Source organism: Lonchura striata, chromosome 2 (assembly GCF_046129695.1).
Source record: "Lonchura striata isolate bLonStr1 chromosome 2, bLonStr1.mat, whole genome shotgun sequence".
NCBI lineage: Eukaryota > Metazoa > Chordata > Aves > Passeriformes > Estrildidae > Lonchura > Lonchura striata.
The window spans coordinates 88,747,103-88,766,190 of NC_134604.1; the positions used below are offsets into that span (position 1 = coordinate 88,747,103).

Consider the following 19,088-nt stretch of genomic DNA (forward strand, 5'->3'; position numbering starts at 1 on the left):
CATAACTGCAGGGAAACTCAGAAATGCCAAGGCAAAAGCAGTAGGATGCATCAAAGGAAATAAACTCAGCTGATATCCCAACAAGTGGCAGAGGTAACTGCCTCTGCTAACACTGAATTCAAAAATAGCACATCCCTACCAAAGTAAGGAGTGGAAAAGCATGACTGCAAACTGTCTTCAGGAGCTTATCATTTTGGGATTGAAAACTATCACATTGCTGAGCTAAAAGAACTCTGAGCCAGTATAACACCAGTCCAGACAGATAGGCTTACACCCTCCCTGTCAGTGCTGAGATCTGTACGTGTAGAAACATATGTGGTCATTCCAGAATTACTTGGAGTGGTTCAGTCACCGAGTGAAATATGCAGGCGTCAAATAAAGACTGTCAAATCATAAGCAAGCAAGTGGGATCTCAGTCAGGTGGAGACCCCTGTAACCAAGTCAGAAGGCTGCTGAAAGAGCCTGTGAAGTCAATAACAGGGCTAAATTAGTAGTCTCAGATCCTATTCTAGTTAAAAGCAGCCAGTTCTAGCCTGATTAGATATGCAATGTCACAACAGCCAGTGTGGTGACACAGAATGCAAATCAGGGTAAAAAAAATTTGTAAAAGTCCAATCCTTATTTCTGTTTTCTGCTTCTTATATGCTGTTTATTGTAACACTTAACATGTAGAAACCACATCATTTTTGTATCCTTATTTTTCTTAATGGCATATACAATGACAATGACATTGCTAGCAATAATATTTATTACATTTCAGATCATGGCAGTCTTATTTGGTTATTGTCAGCATTATATCCTAGAAATTCAAACCTCCTGATTGCCTTGGGGACATCTTTTTACCTTCATCCTTACAATTGAGTGCTGCATTTGTACAGTGCTTGAGATTTCTTGGGCTTTTTAAGTGGAGTTTCCTCTGTGCTTTGCATTTTATTTTTTCCGTCTCTTCTTTTGAATATGGTAGTGGTCAGATAGAGGATAATGAAGATTTTGCTAGAACATGATGTTGCTCAGAAAAAGATCATTAATGGGACATGCTGGAGAAGTTACAGACAACTAAGCAAAGTTTTTCACGTAAGGTCATGCATCAACATGCAGAGTTTATTCATGAAATTTTGAAATTCATTTTAATTTTGTTCAGCTTCTCTTAGTGTCACCCCAGATCCGTGTGATGAACACAACCTCCTTTCTTCCACTCTTCTTATTCATCATCATGACAATAGCAATACCATTTTCTCTTTCTTACTGGATTAGAGGGAAAACAGCTTGATTCACATTTGTGTAGGTGAAGGGAAAGACAAGTCAGAGATGTTTTTTGCCCAGGGCCATGGATTCTGAGGTAGATCTGAAGTTTCTAATAGCTTTTGTCACCAGGATATGAAACCTGAAGTTTTTATGTGGCTTTTGTAAGGATTCTGAGTATTCCACTTCATATTTGCTCCTTCTCCCCCACAGTTTTATGGTTTCAGAGTGATAACATCACAGCCTTGTAGATGAAGGTGATCCTATAGGTAGAGGCACAGAGATTTCATATCATATTGAGAGGTTTAAATATCAAGATGGAGACCTTGAAGTGGATAAATGTGGCAATTTGCTTCGTTAAGCAGATATTTTGTCATGTTTTCCCTCATGTGGAGCTTTTTCAGGTCGTACGGCTTAATTTCTAGGTCTGAGTTGCAGTAATGCAGTCTGGAGGTCACTAATGCAGGGATAACTGTACGGTGTGATTACTGTGCCAATTGCCATGTAGCTGTGACTCCAGGAGAAAGTGGCTATTTGAACACAGGGTAGCATCAAGGAATCAAAAGGGATCTGAGAGCGAGAGGCTCTTTTCTCATTATATTTGTGTACCAACTTGAATAAATAATTTATTTAAAGACAAATAGTTCTGTTAAACTTGTTTATTTACCATATTTATATGGGACACCTATAGCTACAATGATAGAATATTAAAAAGTACTTGTCCTTTTTTTAATTTCAGTTTTTGTACATTTCTTAAAATTTTGTCTGCAATTTATTTTTACTTTTCTATTTTAGCAGGTAATGTTCTTATTTTTATTATGTACACCTTACATGTAAACTCTTTTGGGATGAAAATATTTTCTCTCCTTGTTTTCCTGTTGGAAAATGTGATGCCTGAAACCATAAACTTTATTGAGAAGTTTCAGTCACTTATATTATTAATATATTTTAAAGACCCTTATGCCATTTCAATGATTGGATTGCATTTCAAAGTCAACAACATCCTTTCTCACTTCGTTTTCAAGAAGTTAAGCACACGTTAAGATTTGTAAAACCTGTTCTGGAGATTTACAGGAGTAAGACACCAAATGACTGAAGGAGACAATAATCTTTCATATGATCTAATATCCTGTAGCTGTTTATTTCTGATGGGTACAGAGAAGAGGGAAATTTATTAATTAATTGTAAGAGTGCAGTGAGGGCATAGCTTGTAGACTCCCATTCAGTGCAGCTGGGAGTCTTGATCAGGATGTTTTTATTCATTAGTCTGGGTCTTCATCAGCTGATGAAACTAATTTTTTTTTTCATCAGCTGATTAAGATTCAAGATAATGAATTGAAACATGCCAGAAGTAATTCCCTCCAGGACTGGAGAGAGGATGTTAAGTTGCTTGTGCATGTATTTAGAAGAAACCACAAGAAGCATAGACTCCCCAGTTTCATTTTAACTGGTGAAAAAAGTGAGAGCTTTACACACACCTAAGAAATAGAAAACAGTCCCAAACTAGAGGACAGAGAAGATTATCATATTTCAAGCAGAATAGGAGAAGAAACAAGACAGGTAAAGAAACAGTAGCAAAGTGCACTCAAGGGAAGAATTATTGCATGTGGATAAACAAAGTTAGGGAAATATAAATTCCAAGTATTTTGGGCTTATTACTAAAGCAGCAAAAATTCTTCAGAATACTTTTGATCTTTTCTTTCTCTGTCTTGCAGTAAGTGTATGTAACCTAAAATCATAGAAGTTTTTTACAACAAATTTTTTACTTCATTTGAAAGTTTACTGTGTTGCTAAGTGTTGACTTTGACGGAGGAGATCTTTCCATTCAGCTTGAAAACCTTTGCTGTCAATATACACAAATTCCACTATATGTTTTCTTTTGGGAAACATTTGAAAGATTTACTTCCTATGGGTTTTTTTTAACACTCAGTTTGAATGGGGGGGTTTTGTTTGTTTGTTTTCTGACAGAGTTGTGGCTTTAAGCTAAACAGCAGGTGGGAAGGGAGATAGGAAGGAACAAGCAGGACTTGTACTGGGGTTGTAGTCTGGCCAACAGTTCACTGCTCAGTTACAGTTAATGGGGTGAAAAGCTGTGATAAGGCATGTGATCAGAATAGTTAATATACTGTTCCTTCAGATAGCTGAATTCAGGGCTTCCTAAATGTGGTTTATTATTACAGAAGTTGAAAAAGGAGTAGTCTCAGAATAGGAGCCAAGTTTTTTAATGTATCCACAGAAATGTCAGCATTATTTTAGCAAGTGATTCATAATATCTGTAATACAAAATCTTGTAGTTTGTATGTTGCATTTTATATGGTAACTGGCAAATTATAGTATAGCATAAACTGAAAGTTAATGATTTGTACTGTGTATCATGGCTGTGATCCCAATGTCTTTAAACCACAAGAACTGGAAGTATGCAGCAATTTTAAATGCAAGGCTCTGTTACCAGAAAAGTGGCTGAACTCTTACATGTATGATTAAGGATCACTTCTCCCTGCAGAATGCAGCTGATCTTCATGTTTCTAAAATAATCTTCTTGCTGGAACACTATTTTACGATTGCATACAAGGTTTTGGGAAAAGGCAAAGTGCTGCAGAGCTGAAAACATTTATTTTTTACTTGTCTCCCCACGGACATATCTTTCCTGTAACAATTTCTAAACTGTCAGCTTTTCCAGGCACTATCAGTAGGCATATTAGAAAGCAGGAACTACTAGTATTGTGCAATTTACAATGTGCAATTGAAGCAGAGCAATTGTCATACAATCTATAAAGAATAATAAGCATCTTCAAAGAGGGTCTTAATTGCTGCATGATTTACTACATGGAGAATACCTTCTCTTTTGTGTTTGGAAGTATTTTGCTGCAGGAGAAACCTTTTTAGCCAGTCTTTTATAGGCCAGTCTTTGCTTTGGTAGCATGCATTTACTAGCTGTATAATTGGTGGCACAGTTCTTCTATCATAAACATTGTTATCAGTTAATTAAACTTGAAATGGAGCTTTGTTCCACAACATGTTTTGTCAGATTGTTTTCCTTATTTATTTATCATCATAAAATTTTATTTTATGACTGGCAGCTTCTCAGCCCTCCAATAATAATATAAATCAAAACAAGATTTTAGTCTTCATGCAATTTCCTTTTGGTCTCAAAATATGAAACCAGATGTTTTGGGCATGCTAAAGATGCTTTTCATCTTTTTTTAGATTCTTTCAATGCAGTCAAAGTAAATGCATTTTTAAAACCAACTTATGAAAGTTAAATTTCCTTTGTTCGCCTGGGTGTAGTCTGGTTTGCATTGTTGCAGCAGCAATGAGAGACCTTCCAGATAACACACAGAATGCCATTGAAGAATTACACATGTGTGTCTCAAACCTCAGACAATGCAGGAACTGTATTAATAGCAGATCAGTAGATTTATATTATAGTTTAAAACATTGTGAACTCATTTTCTTTTTTTCTTTTTTTCTTTTTTTTTTTTTAAGGACTTAGGAAACTTTTAAAGGAAGGTTGGACTACAGGACATCTCTATGTGCATCCTGCAGTTTGTATACAGTAAGTGCTAACCTACAGTATTTGCTCACATATCTAGCAGCTTTATTTCTAAGTTGAAACAGATTTTTTTATGATGCCCTAACGAATTGTCATCAGTATTTCCTTTAAGCAGTGAATCCTTTTTCAGTAGACATTAGATCTGGGCCTAAGGCTATTACTAAAGGACCTAAACATTCCCAGGTGGGCTCCTCTTCAATAATAACAGAAGCCTTGAAGGGATTTACTGATACTGAAAAGAATAAGAAGTAATAAACAGGAACTGGAGCAAAGTGGGACAGTTTTTATGAACATTTGCATGCCAGTCATCAGAACTCTCCACCCTATCAGAATAATTCTGGCTTCTTACACCTGAAAGCAAACAGAAAGGCTTGGGCAGGCTTGTGCACAGTGGTGTGTACTGGGGTGGTTTGGGGTTTTTTGTCTGCTTTACAAACAGGGAATGCAGAAGGACTTCTATGAATCAGCCTCCACTTTATCAGTGCAAGAAGGGAGCAGACAGTTCCCATTAACCCTGCTCTGGTCTCAGGCATAAGACAAATCATAAGTTTTATAGTGAGACGTATTCTCAACCCCACAAAATTGGAAGTGAAACTGGGTGCTACACAAATTGCAGAAGAGATGCACATTTGCTTACTTGTGGCACCTGTTAATTCTGTGAACCTGGTTTATTCAGAAAAAAATATGTTGAGAAGTAGGCATGTTACTACAAAATAGTAGAAAAATGGAGCCTGAAAATTGAAATTAATATAAATGTTATCACTGCAGCTGGTCACTTTATTTACTTGTTCAGATTTTCTGTTTTCATTTTTGGTGAACTTTAATTCATTTTGCTTGGTTTTGAAATCAAATGTGTACCTGAAAAAGACATATGAAATTTACTGCAAATGAAATTTAGGGCAGAAATTTCCCACAAAAATTATGTGTTTTTACTGCTGTGAAAGAGTATCTGACTCCTTACTTCAATCCTATTCCTATCTGTACTTTTGAATGGTAAAAGGTAATGAAGACCTGGGTCTAGAGTAAAAGAGAACGAGTTTCCAAACAAGACCTAACCAGAGGAGACAAAAAACAATGCCTAAGTGATGGGGATGGAAAAAATTTGGTCAGGATGGAGACTGTCTGGAAGAAATATTTTTCTTTGAGTTGGAAGAAATGGGAGAGGTGAATGGAAGGAATAGATAATAGTCATATTTTTAAGTGTTCTGTTCTTTAAGATAGGAGATAAAATGTCTCAGTGACAAAAACAAAAGTGCAGAAATGTAGCTTGCTGGGAGTGAATTAATTAACAGAAATAAAATTAAGTGGAAGAGAAGGTAAATGTGGATGGACAGGTAGTTTTCTGAGCTTTGAGTTTTCAGTGTTTTTATATAAAGAATGACATGCAAATGAAACACTGCTTAGTGACTCATCTTTTGTGTAAAGCTACCATCATCTTCTCCCCTCTAAGAGTCAACTGATTGTTATTTATTTAGGGAAGTGCTTGTGAGGAAGAAACTGGGAAGAGGCATAACTGGGAGAGTTAAGTAAAACATCTTTATAAATGCAAGCTTGGATGATTTTCTGGCAAGAATACAGTACAGGCAGTAGGTACTTACTGGCTTCTGGCATTTATTTTCAATGAAGGAATGCATCCATAGAAATGGCTGGAAATAAGAACCACTTCATTACCTTGTATGAAACTTCTACTATTTAAACATGAACTGCAGGACAGGACCAGTTCATCTACCCTTAGAACAGCTTGAAATACTTCTGTATTTACTTTGTTGATTCCCTCAATAAAATAACTGCCTTAGGTATCATGATATTGTAAAGGATGAGTAGGCAGCTTCACTGGCTATTAAACTTCAAATATTTTATCCATCTTTCCTCATTCCACTTCTTTGTCATCCCATACAGGTCCCACTATTGCAAAGAAGCCACAAACATGCAGACTGATTGCAGATACGAGAAATTCCTCTTTACCCACATTAATATGGAAGGATATTTAGTTATATAGGATATCTTCTATGTGATCTACTTACAACATTTTTTAAACTATGAAATAAGAAGCAAAGAATGCATCTTTTTCATGAGTTTGCTTGCAACTTTTTGAATACATCACCAAGCTGTAAGGCTTTCCTTGTAAGGGGGGTTACCTCCTGATTAATTTGTAAGGTGGTTTCTACCACCCCTTATCCTGTCCCCCGAATTCACTGCAATACCCCATGCAACACTGCTTTATTTAGGCCAGTAAATGGCACCATATTCTAACCCTGTGTTGTGGTATGCAGACAAATCCAGTGCAACTTTGTTGTTGGTTACTGGTGTAAAGAAATAGGGAAGATGTGTATGGGTGAGAGCCATTGAATGCCTGCAACACATCAGAAAGTGTATACTCAGTTTATGAAAGGTTCCACTAGAGTCTTGCTGAATACACACTGTTGAGATTTGACATTAACCACCTTCATTTATCATAATAAACAGACAAATTTTCCACTTGAAGTATCAAATCTTATTTTTTAATAAGAAACAACTATGTTTATCACAGCTTTCTGAATTCACTGCTCAGATATCAGACTAGATTCATAATGTTTTGATATTGTCCAGAAGATGTATGTTTTCTTTCTCGAGTCCATTCCTTTTCCACTTTGCAAGAGTCAAATAAGCCTTAACAAATACCTCCTGTCTTGTGGTGGTAGGTCAGATACCTGTGTTATATAAATCTTTATGCTGAGAGTTTATGACATTTTAAACTTAGAGCTTCATTCAACTTGATGCCTTTGGCAGCAGCCAATTATAACATTAAACAGTTCACAGAACTTAACCTAAGACCTAAAATTATATAATTTTTGTAATGACTGATTTGCACCTCTCCCAGTTCATTTCGAGCAATTCAGTTCAAAAGTCTTACCCTCCCTTTTAATTTGAAACTCCAATGTCTCTATTCTTCTACTGTATCTACTTATTAAAAATTATCAATTAAAAAAAAAATAAAAAACAATGGGAATTGCAGGAGCTATATGATTGGCCATGTGCATGCTAGTGGAACAAAAAGAATGGAAAATTGTTGCTGTTGCTCAAGAGGCCAAAGAATGAGAGGCATTTTTGACTGTATTATATTAATTAAAACTATGATAAAAGAGCTATTGCAATTGTGCACTCTCAGCATGATAAAAGATGGAGTTTGATGCTATGTAGATCTCCATAGTGAAAACCTGAACACTGGATGGTGCCTAGTTTTTTCCTCAAGGTACAATAGTCTTATTTTCCGCTGTCCTTCTGGAGACTCAGTGGCTCTAGAAGGCTGTGATAGACAAGAAGTCAAGATAAACAAAGCAAAGGTTTGCAAGTCACTTAGAATTATCCCCTGAAGTGCCCCTGACAAAAGTAAATGGGAGAGGAAGTTCTGGGTGGGAATGTAAATAAAAGAAACAAATTTTCTGAAAGCACAGAAACACTAAAACAGAAAATAAAGGATTTGTTTACAATTTTAAGGTAAAACAGGTTGCAAAGACCAAGCCACAGAGGAAATGGGGATAGGACAAGACATACAGTTCCTTGAAATATGGAGCAGCAGCAAAAGATGAAGAGAGAAAAATATATATACTTCAAATTAGAAAATGAAGCAGCCAGAAAAGACTTCTGTGTACCACTATAAGTATACCTAACCCTCTCTTCTGAAATTTAAAATTACCTTTCCCTTTCCCAACAGTGTCATCAGATTCTGCCATAACAGACAGAGCTAATTCCAGTACCCAGATTTTAAAATTAGTTTTAGCCCAAAGAGTTTATATGGCAAAGTATAGCTTTGCTATAAAATAGGCTGCATGGAAAAGAAGACCGAGAGGTAGGAGGTTATTAACAGGATAGAAGGAGTTGTAACGCTTTGCATTCGGAAGTATCAGCTTGATAGCACTTGTTTGTCAAATATGCTTCAATAGGGTTTGAAACTTAGTTTGAACACCTGCAGCACATAGTTTGCCATTTCTTGGTTAAAATACATTGCATCTTGTTTAAAATAATGCAGTGTCTCAAGTACCTGGGAGTCTTACTGAGGAGAGAGAACCCCCCCCCTTTTTAAATATTTACCACTTGAGTCCTGAATATCTGCAATTAGCTAAGAATGGTGATGTCAGTGGACACTTCCCAAGGTTAGCTGCCTCAGTATTTGTACAGATCTAATCTGAAGTCTTTTCTTGAGAAGAGGAACACATCCAAACTCAACAAATTGTCATTGACAAATGACCATAGCAGTCTAAGGATAAAAGAAGGGCAAGTATTCAATAAAGAAAGAGAACATGAACATGAGCATTAACAGAATGAACCCGACCTATTTAGTGTGTTTAACCCTCTGTGATTTTTCAAACTTGGATTATTTATTAGCAAGTAAAACTAAAGATCTTTGGTTAGTTCTCACAATTTAGATAACAAAAAGCTGCAATTTAACTGCATGAAGGTTTTTTAGTTATTTGTGAGTTAAGTTGAAGTTTTTTGTCTCTGAAAGGTTGAGGAAGGCTCTGTGCAGCGTTAGAGTCCAATGCTTTATGGGTGACATGCTGGTCTGTGTTAAATTGCTCAATTAGTGAGTCACATCAGTCACATGAGATTTGCCATCCCTACACTTTATCGTGGAAAGGACAATGCCAAACTGCCCCAGTCTTACAGGCCCTATTGCATTGAACAGCCAGGACACATGAATATGAGGGGAAAAAGCTTGGGGTTTTAATCACTGCCTGATAGCAAGAGGCTCAGAGTAGGTACAAGGGGCACGTTACAAGAAGATGATCTCTGGAGGACTCACCTGCTTGTCTGGAAGGAAGGGGCTGACAAATAGCCATGGCCGGGAGGTGTTAAACAAGGCAGGGCAACATGGGTCAAAGCGACAATGAGCAAAACTGAACCTGGAAGCCTAAAAATGAGATTCAGTTTTTCAATGACTTCTATCCAGAGTCCTTCATTGAAGCAGAAAACTAGATGAAGAAATCTAGCTGATTAAAATTAGCTGACATAACCGTGCAGCTCATCTTCTGAGGTCGGTGTATGAACTACCGTGTTTATTTTTCAGCAGAACAAAATGAGAGTGCTGTTCTTTGATGCCGATTCACTGGTATACCAGATATAGGCAAACAAGACAAATGAGAAGTCTAGGTGGGGTATAGGGTGTAGGTGTGTTGTGGATAGATCTAGAGTACAAGCTTCCTGCAGTTACCAAGCCTACCAAGGAACATACACAGAAAGGTTTCTTCTGTTTGGAGGCAGAATAGTGGAGGCTCTTACCTGCTTCTGTAATTTACAGAACTGTTCAAAATACTCATAATGGAACAGTTTTGTGATTTTGGCAATCATTCAATATTCAATATAGACTTTTAGACTTTTTTTTCCTTTGATGCCAATCTTTTTCTTTTTTTTTTCAAGTTAAGCATATTTATAAAATGTTAATATATTAACCCTATTAAGATAACCTGTTTAAATCTACTCTCCAGAATGAAATTGAACAGGAAAAAAAACAGGTTGAAAAAAAAGGGAAAAAAAGTATAAAAAAGGAACAATTTCTTCACTTCATTTTTTTTGAAAAACGTTTTTTGCCAGACTCCTTCGAAAGTGCACTGGACACTAGTCAAACAAATGCTTATACACGTCTTCATATTATTAAATACATATAAATTTATCAAAGAAAAGTTGCTTATAAATCATCAGTTTTGATGAAATTTTAAACCATTTCATTAACAGTATTTTCCTATATCATGTATGAAAAGTCTGTGTCTCAGAATGTCACACAGAATTCTTTGTTTGGAATAACTGCTTGTGATATAAATCTACAAATTTTTAAATGTCGAAAGGCATGATGATTTCATTAAGGACTGCACAAGACTACCCATTGACTCTATTTACAGAACACTAAGTCTATAGAGCCCTGTATCTGTGGGATGAAATGCTGAAAAGAAGGCAGATTTAATTGTCTTTTTTTTTGCAGTGTTGACTGTTTACTTTCTGTTCACTGAAGCTCAGAGTAGTTAGCAGTCTATGTAAATATGCATTTATTCTAAAGCTCATATTTAATACAGTTAAAAAAAAAAACTCCAATCTGCATCTGCAGTATATTCAGTAGAAAGTAGTGTTATTGAACAGTAGCATGGTAAGTAATGATATTCAAGAATTTTTTTCCCCAGCTATCAATTTTTAAGAAAAGAGAAAGGAAATCCATATATTGTGCTAGTGACAAAACAATATGCAGTCATTTCAGGGGGGAGGGTCTCTTTATTAGAAAGAAACATACTTTAATTAGAAGAAATATGTTAATTTCAATAGCATATTCTTCATATCTCTGCCCCTAAAAATCTTTGCACACACCTACATTCTTTTTATGGACAGTACAAAGGAGGATAATAGATGCCTATAAAAGTAACTAGTGAAATTCTGCATTAGGATAATCTGTCACCCATTTCCATTTTTTCTGAAGAAAGCAAGCATAATCAAAAGCCTAAATGACAAAGAGTTGACAGTAAGATTCTGTAGTAAATGATTCCAGAGTCGCTGGCCTGCGGAGATGCTGAAGAAGTCCCCAGCAGACCTGATTAATTCCAGTTTCTCCAGCTGCCAGGGGAGCAGAGGCTAAGCAGTTTCACAGAGAGGAGCCTATTACCACTACTAGGCTGAAATAGATCTAATCAACTCACAGCCGCTCAAAAGAAAACTTTACAGGTTTAGCTCACTAAGGCAGCGCTTTAAAATGATGACTACAAAGGATCATGGGAGTCTGAAAGCATTTAGTCTTTATTGCAGCTCAAGGAAATTTTCTGCTGTGGTTAGGCCATGCTAATTTACTGAACATGACAATGCCTCCCAGATTGTATGACATCATTTCAATAATGGCTCTCGTCCTCTTAGTTAAATATTTCTACTACTACTTTTTAAATTCTCAATACTTCATTTATTGGAATACCATCTATCTTAGTATTAATTAGGTTTACCCTTCTAAATCTATGAGCTAATCTGCTTAATCATTCAGTTTGAATGATGATACTGCATAACTTGCCATGGCCCTGTCAGAAAAATTGTATTTATGTTAATTTATTTTTGTCATTTTCATAGAATGAATCTCTAGAAGTATTCTGTACTTAAGCTGTAAATTTTGTATCAATTGTGCACTGCTGCAAACAGTGCATAAGCTTTATAATTAATAATTTGAATTATTTTAAGAAAAAAATTTCAACAGCTTTAGCTTGAGTATTACTTATTTGGATTGACAACAATTACACATTCAAAACAAAAAGCCTTCAAAACTTTTATTTTTTTTTCATGTTTTTATTTGTTGCTGAGGGGTTTTTTTTTTTAAGACCTCCAGTCCCCAGGGAGAATGGTAAATAATGAAATACAGATGTAAATTTTTAGATTAAGAAAATAATTCCATCAACTCTTTCTCAGTATTCAATTGAAAAACCTTCCTTAACAGAAAAAGTCTGTTTTTAAAAAAACAATCAATGTTTAGAAACTCCAAGCATAAGTAGTTGTATGATACAATGCTCTAAAGATGTAATGCAATATGGGCACAGCTTGCAATGCAGCTCTTTAATGACAGGTAGTACATAATTATTTGATCAGTCCACCAAGTGATTTAAGGAAGATGCACACAGCAGAATGGCATTTGGAAAAAGTGAGTTACTTGTGACCCTGATGGGGAAGAGGGAGCAATGAAAAAGCAGCAGTGAATCATGTTGTGGAGGCTGGCTTCCAGGGGTGGGAGCCGAGATGTCGCTGGAAGCTGCCTCTGGCCTAAATACAGCCCAGCTCACTCTGCCCCTCCCGGGTTTGCAGCTGCCCTGTATGTGGCTGCTTTTGTGAACAAGCTGCACATTTGCAATTCGTGGCACAGTGGAAAAGTGTTGTGTGTTGGGAATAGCACCCTTTGCAAGCACTTCAGTGTGAGGTTAAAAGGCAATGGAAACTGAGCTCATGTGTCCCAGGAACACAATGACTGAGGTTCAACATCTCACGCCAGCAAAAGTCCCTGGGAAAAATGCTAGAAACAGAGCAAAACTTGTCTGTTTTACAAAATTTATGTCATACAAAAAACATATCTGATGTATCTTTCAGCCAGTATAAAAAATCCAACATTCTTCTATCTACTTCCGTGTCTTTTTTATTGCAAACATAGAACTTCTGGGAGTTAACTAGTGAAATAAAAAAACTGTCTTCAACAGCCAGTGATCCACTGCTCAATAGATATATGAGGAATCGACAAAAAGGAGAGAGAAGGATTTATTCCACACAGTTTCTTGCACATCTTTTGAAACTATTTTAATAAGTTACTGGAAAATGGGAATAGGGTACTGGTTTAAGGCAGCAGTTTAAGTAATTTCTGGAATAGAAGGAAAAAGCCTAAAGTTTCCTTTATCACTCATTCTTTGTCCCATGACTTTTCTGGAAATTGGAGAGAAATGTACTGGACATTCTGGACACTGAGTTGCAGAGGAAATGTGACAAGAACAAATTTTTTCCGAGTGCAGAAAAGTTGAAATGAGAAATGTTGGAGCACTGTGAGTACCAAAGGGTGAGCTGTCTATCTGTAATTTGGAGAGAGCAAAGTAATTTAGCCAGGATTGCGAACTGCAAGGCTTTCAATGTCCTCAGCTGAGTCTGTTGACCTGAGTCAGTGCACGGTAAAAGCTGGAATGCAAGAACAAACAAAAGGAGACACAAGGCAAGAAGAGGCTTAAGATCTGCACTGAATAAGAATTTCCAGCATTCATGAATGAAGGTAAACACAGTGAGATGAAAATATTACCCACCTGGAACAGCCTGTCCATTTTTGAGGTTGCTGAGGTTGTGAGAGTATTAGAACAGTGGGGATAAGAGTTAGTATGGATTTTCCCTGTTATACTTCAATCAAGAAACAGATAATAATTGGGAACATAACTATAATTTTCGCACTGTACGGATTCTTGCCGTTGCTTAATTTTTTCCCTAATTTGTTAATCGATACAGGCCTTCTCTGAGTTCTCTGAGAAGCAATTCCAGTTGAAGCTACAGACTCAAGAAAATGCTTTGAGAACTCATATTTTTCTTTTATTAGTGGCCTCTCAAAAGCACATATTGCTGAATTAGATTACTAACATAATATTTCTCCTGTCTGTTCTTTCTCTGCTCACTGGAGAGCTGTAACTGAAGGGGATCAATACTCCTCATGCTGCTCAAACATGCACACTCTCAAGTAAAGATTAGTGTGTTTTGGACCACAACACTACAAATATTTCCATCTGTTTCTAGCATTGAAGCTGTCATTCTCTTGCTTCCTGATTTTAAAGGTCTAAGTCGAAGTTCATTAATGTCAACAGAAAGTTTCCCATTCATTTTAATGGCCTTTGATCACGCCCCAGAAAGAACCATCACCAAAGGACTTGGTGATGGCTTAGAGAAAATATGGGCAGGGGACAATACCACAAGAGCTGCCTGTTTGAGAGCACCTGGTGTCATCTCCTTTTCCAGTAAAGCATGTGAACTACAATGAGGAGAAGAAAATATAGAAAAACTTTCAATTTGCTACAGCTCAAGTTGGTAACTGGTCAAGGTGCTGGAAAGGCAGCGGGTCCTCAGGATGGGTTCACTGCAGGGGAGGCTGTCAGGGTGGGACCTCTCAGCCAGGAACCGTCCCACCTTTGGTCATGCCAGCTCAGATCTGAAGCTGACCTTGGAGGACAAACCCCAAGAGGAGAGATGCCCACAGAGTGGAGCTTGTGGTGGGCTGTGCAGCACAGTGCCCGTTCCTGATAGTCTCTGCAGAGCGACACCTTGTTTATTATGCGTGTTGTGATGTTGCTAATGTGTATCCAGTGTCTCCAATCAATGTCATACATAGCACAATACCTTGTGAAGCAATAGAGCTGTCAACGAAGGAAGTGTAATGGACCACAATGGGAATTTCAATGCACAACAGGATCCATTACTGGAATGGTAATGCCAGGATCAAGGTGGAACAACAAATGTCAAATATAAATAGATGTCTGCATGTGTGTCTGTGTATGTGCACATTTATATTTATATAACCCGCATAAATACTTTTGTGTCCATAATATGTTTATACATGTATACATACACGCATATACAAGTTCTCAAAATACTCTGCACGTTATTTATTAACACAAGGTATGTGTTAATTTACCTCGGCCAGTGAAGTTTATTCTATGGGTTTTTTTTTTCCCTGACAATGTTATGATATCATCTGTTAATATGTAAATGATCTATTATAAGCTGTTAAGATTTTGATGGGCTTTAAGGGATTGGTCTGGATGTATGAGAACAGAAGAAATGATGAAGGAGGCAAAGGTAGGACATGAGCATTATAAAAATAAAAATTAAAATGTGGCAAAGAAATTATCACACGAAATATGTTCTAAATGGAATCTGGATGACCAATGCAAAAGTTCTGTTTCCTAACATATACAAGATATATTATAAAATGTCTTACTTCCCTTTTCTTTTAGTGCTCCTTATGGACACTTCCAACTGAGAATAATACAATAATGTATCTACCATCCATCTGTCAAGGTTCTTATACTGGCACCTATGATTGTTGAATCAGAATACTAATACATAAGATAAAATTATGTTTTTCCTACAGAATCACTCAAAACACCACAAAACAAAGTCTTCTATCACCCTTGCTAATCTATTTCATTTTATCTTTGTTTGTATCTTCTCTGTAAGGTAGATTTTTGTATACTGATTTCCCACTATTTAATACATACATTAAGTATTTTTTCAAGCTGCTATTATGAACACATTCTTTTGGTACTAATTGCACATGATAAACACATTAGATGAGATAACACTATATAGCCTTATTATCTTACATTTCATTTTGACACCACTCATTACCGAAGAGCAGCACAATAAACACAATGTGTTTAAGACATTCTGAAAATCCAGTGCTGCACAAAATGTTACCAGACAATGCAAAGGTTGTCCTTTTCCATGTAAGGTCCCAGAGCTGGACCTGACCACATGGGAAGTGATTTCTATACGAGCATTACATCTCCATACAGGTTCTGCAGTCTTTCAAGAGGCTTTAAAATAAAGCCAAAACAGATACCAGAAGCAAAGCTTGGGCCTGGTTTAAAAGGCACTTTCCACTGGTTAATGCTGTCTCACCAATGAAGCTCGAACTAATACACCAATTTGTGTCATTACAGACCATAAGCAATTTTCACAAGACTGTGGGTGTTAATTCCTTTCTCCTGGTTAAGACCCTCCTTGAGCAATTATAGTCTGCCTGTTTAACTTCCCCTGCAGCTTCAGCTCTCTAATGTGCTCTTCTCTCTTTCATATCCTCCAGTCTGTGCTGCTGAAACTTGCCAGACACTGTGAGGCTTCACAATTTATCACAATGCTTCACCATCATGTACATGGTTTAAACACAAATATTGTGCATTACTGCAAAGCATAGCACTTTCCTGATTCACCCCGTAGTTACCAGCTAAAGGACTATAAAATTTTGTAAATCTCATATGGACTTGAGTGGGAAAATTCAGTTCTTTATAAGGAATAATAAACACACTTAAATGCGATTGACCTTAAAATCTTGTCCTTAAGAACAAAAAGCATGGGTTGGTCTCAAGTTAAGCTGAGGAATATTGTCAAATTTTGAAAGAGGTGTAAAAGATAAAAAGTATCTGAGTACAGTACATGTATGTAGAAGGTACGTGTAGTGCATGATACTGTTGCATTTCTGGTTTACTCTCAGTTTGCAGTTTCTATTCCCAGATTTCAACATTTCCCTGACTGAAATCGAATATCATTACAAATGTTAGCTAGCAATTGCCACTTTTTTCTTCTTTTCTTTTTCATTTGTAGAAACTAAGAGCAAGAAAATCAAATTAAGAAAATATGGTGTCTTGGAAAAGCCACTTAATGTTGGAAAGCCCATCAGAAAAAGGTTGTCTAGATCAAATACAGTTCTGCCCTAGAAGAAAATATAGAAGTCCATTTGTTTGCCAGCTGAACATGCATAAATAGAAAAGTCAGGAATTATAACAGCTGGCAAAAAACCTCCCAATACTTAAAGCCAGCCAGAAGCAACAGAGGTCTCCAAGTAGCCTTTGTAGTCTTTGTTTCTTTTGTACCATAGAGAAAGAGCTGACATATGGCTCTGTCAAATGGCAGATCTGCTAATCAGAACCCTCGCAACCTCTGAATGTTATGGTACAGGGGATGACAAGTTTGGTTGTTAGAGGCAATCATATCAACATGGTAGACATATTTATGTTAGGCATTTCACTCAGTCTTACACATAATGGATTTACTGAAGTAGAGCAATAGAAAGTACCTGTAACACACCTTGGATAGATTCAAAATACTTAACTGATCTCACAAATATTGCTGTAAATGGTGTGCTTCTATCAAAGTCTCACAAAGATAAGCTGTGACCATTTACTATTTAACATCTTATCAACTACCAGGGAGAAAACATGGACTGGTGATTGACAAAGTTTGCAGATTACACAAAGATTGGAGGAGAGGTAAATGATGATAAGAGTACAGCATTATTCCTTAGAGAGATTAGAACCCCTTGGGAAACGAAACCCTACTTCAAACGAAATACATTTTACTGCTGCATACATCTGTGAAGAAAGAAGTTTGGGTGTGATTTTAGGATGGGGAATTCTGTTCTGAGAAGCAATGACAGCAATAGGCTTTGACCACAGTGGGAAATCAGTAGACAGTAACTTTTCCATGCAGCACTACAGTTAGAAATATTAACAAGTAAACAAATAATCATGTCTATTAAGCATTACAAACAAGATCACTGCAAGTAATCATTGACAAAGCTGTGAAGAGCTTAAGTCCTCCATAGCAAAAATCTGAGCTGTTTTGAGTAGTCACAAGTGATGTGATATGTTGCTATCTGCAAAGGTATCATCAGAAATTATTTTCCGATGGGAATACTCAGGACCAGGAGTTTGGAGAGCGCACTCTGTGAAAATTCACCAAAACAGGTTTAAGTGTGCTGTTCTGAAGACCATGCCTGTTCCTCTTCTCCTCCAGAACTTGCTCTCCCAAAACCTTATTAGATAATCAGTGCAGAAAGAAGATAAAACCAGAAGGGATTTAATTTTTCAAAAGCATACAGATAGTCACATAACATTTGTACTATTTTCCCCTCTTGATTAAAAAGTTAATGAACAATTCTTCGTCTCTTCAACTGCAGCTAAATACTTAAGTCGCTTTGCAAAGATACAGCAAGAATCATTATATTTATTTCAGGTATTAAGTGTCTATCACTTTGATAACTAAGCACCTACCTGAATATTACACTTCATAATATTGAAAGAGCATAGAAATGTTACAGCACAATCTGTCTGTATTTACTCTATGGCAGCTTAATCACTGATTAAATACTAGTAACAATATGAAGATTGACGTATGAGCCACAGGAGAAAGAAAAGTTAACTGCACAAAGGTGAATTGCTCTAACTGAAAATTGTTTCTGTCCTATTTACAGCATGAGCTTCATCAAGGAAAGCAGCCTTCTCTTTTGAGTTGTTTCTTTAAACTCCACAGAACTGATCAAGTGGGGAGGGTGAGCCATAGTTTTGTTAGCAGTACCTCTGCTGATACCCAGGAAATCAGATGTTATGCTTCAAAGTACTACCCAATATTAACAATCAGAGTTCTGAGTGGAAAGAAGATGATACTCACAAGTTGAAGGTTTGACTTTGACTGTCTCTGAGTTTACATAATTGGAAGGACACAGGGTTTTCACGAAGCCTTGCAAATTCTGTCAAAACAATGCACACTTGTACATTTGGACTTCATCTTCACACAGTGCAAGTCATAAAAAAAGCAAATTGTTTGCCTCAAAATGCCCACTATTTAAATATGATCAATGGATCTGATAAAGATCTAAAATACTAAAATATGGAATTATGGTTCACCACAGAAAAAAAGTACATTACTGACATTAGGTTTACACTGTTTTTTATGAATGCTGACAGTAGTACATATTGGTGTCATCATCCTAGAACTGATGTTGCTAGGAATTTCTGGAAGGTTGAAGGGGCAGATAAGTATATAAATAAATGCACAGTTTCAGGGCAAGAACAGAACCAAATTAAGTTGTTCTGAAAATTAACCAATAATTTTCAACAGATCAAGTTCTTCTGTGATATACATTTAAGAATTAAACTTAAATTAGCTCTTTAAAGTGGCCATGTGATTTAATTATTCAAAATGTACACAAATTTAATGAGTTTTTAAATATTAAAACTATTCTCTATTGTCACCACTGTGAGCTCTTAATTTACAGAGCAATTAA

The 19,088-nt window shown here is 36.5% G+C and overlaps 1 protein-coding gene across 2 annotated transcripts in view; it reads left to right on the forward strand.

The window, feature by feature from the left end:
• LOC110474669 (uncharacterized) overlaps positions 1–19,088 on the forward strand; it is a 380,689-nt gene that overhangs the window by 198,035 nt on the left and 163,566 nt on the right. For both annotated transcript variants that reach the window (XR_013339508.1, XM_077781548.1), the window contains one exon: positions 4,729–4,798. Coding sequence is in view for 1 of the 2 variants with exons in the window: in XM_077781548.1 (XP_077637674.1) it covers positions 4,729–4,798 (70 nt within the window). In the remaining variant the exon portion in view is untranslated. The remainder of the gene's footprint in view (positions 1–4,728; positions 4,799–19,088) is intronic.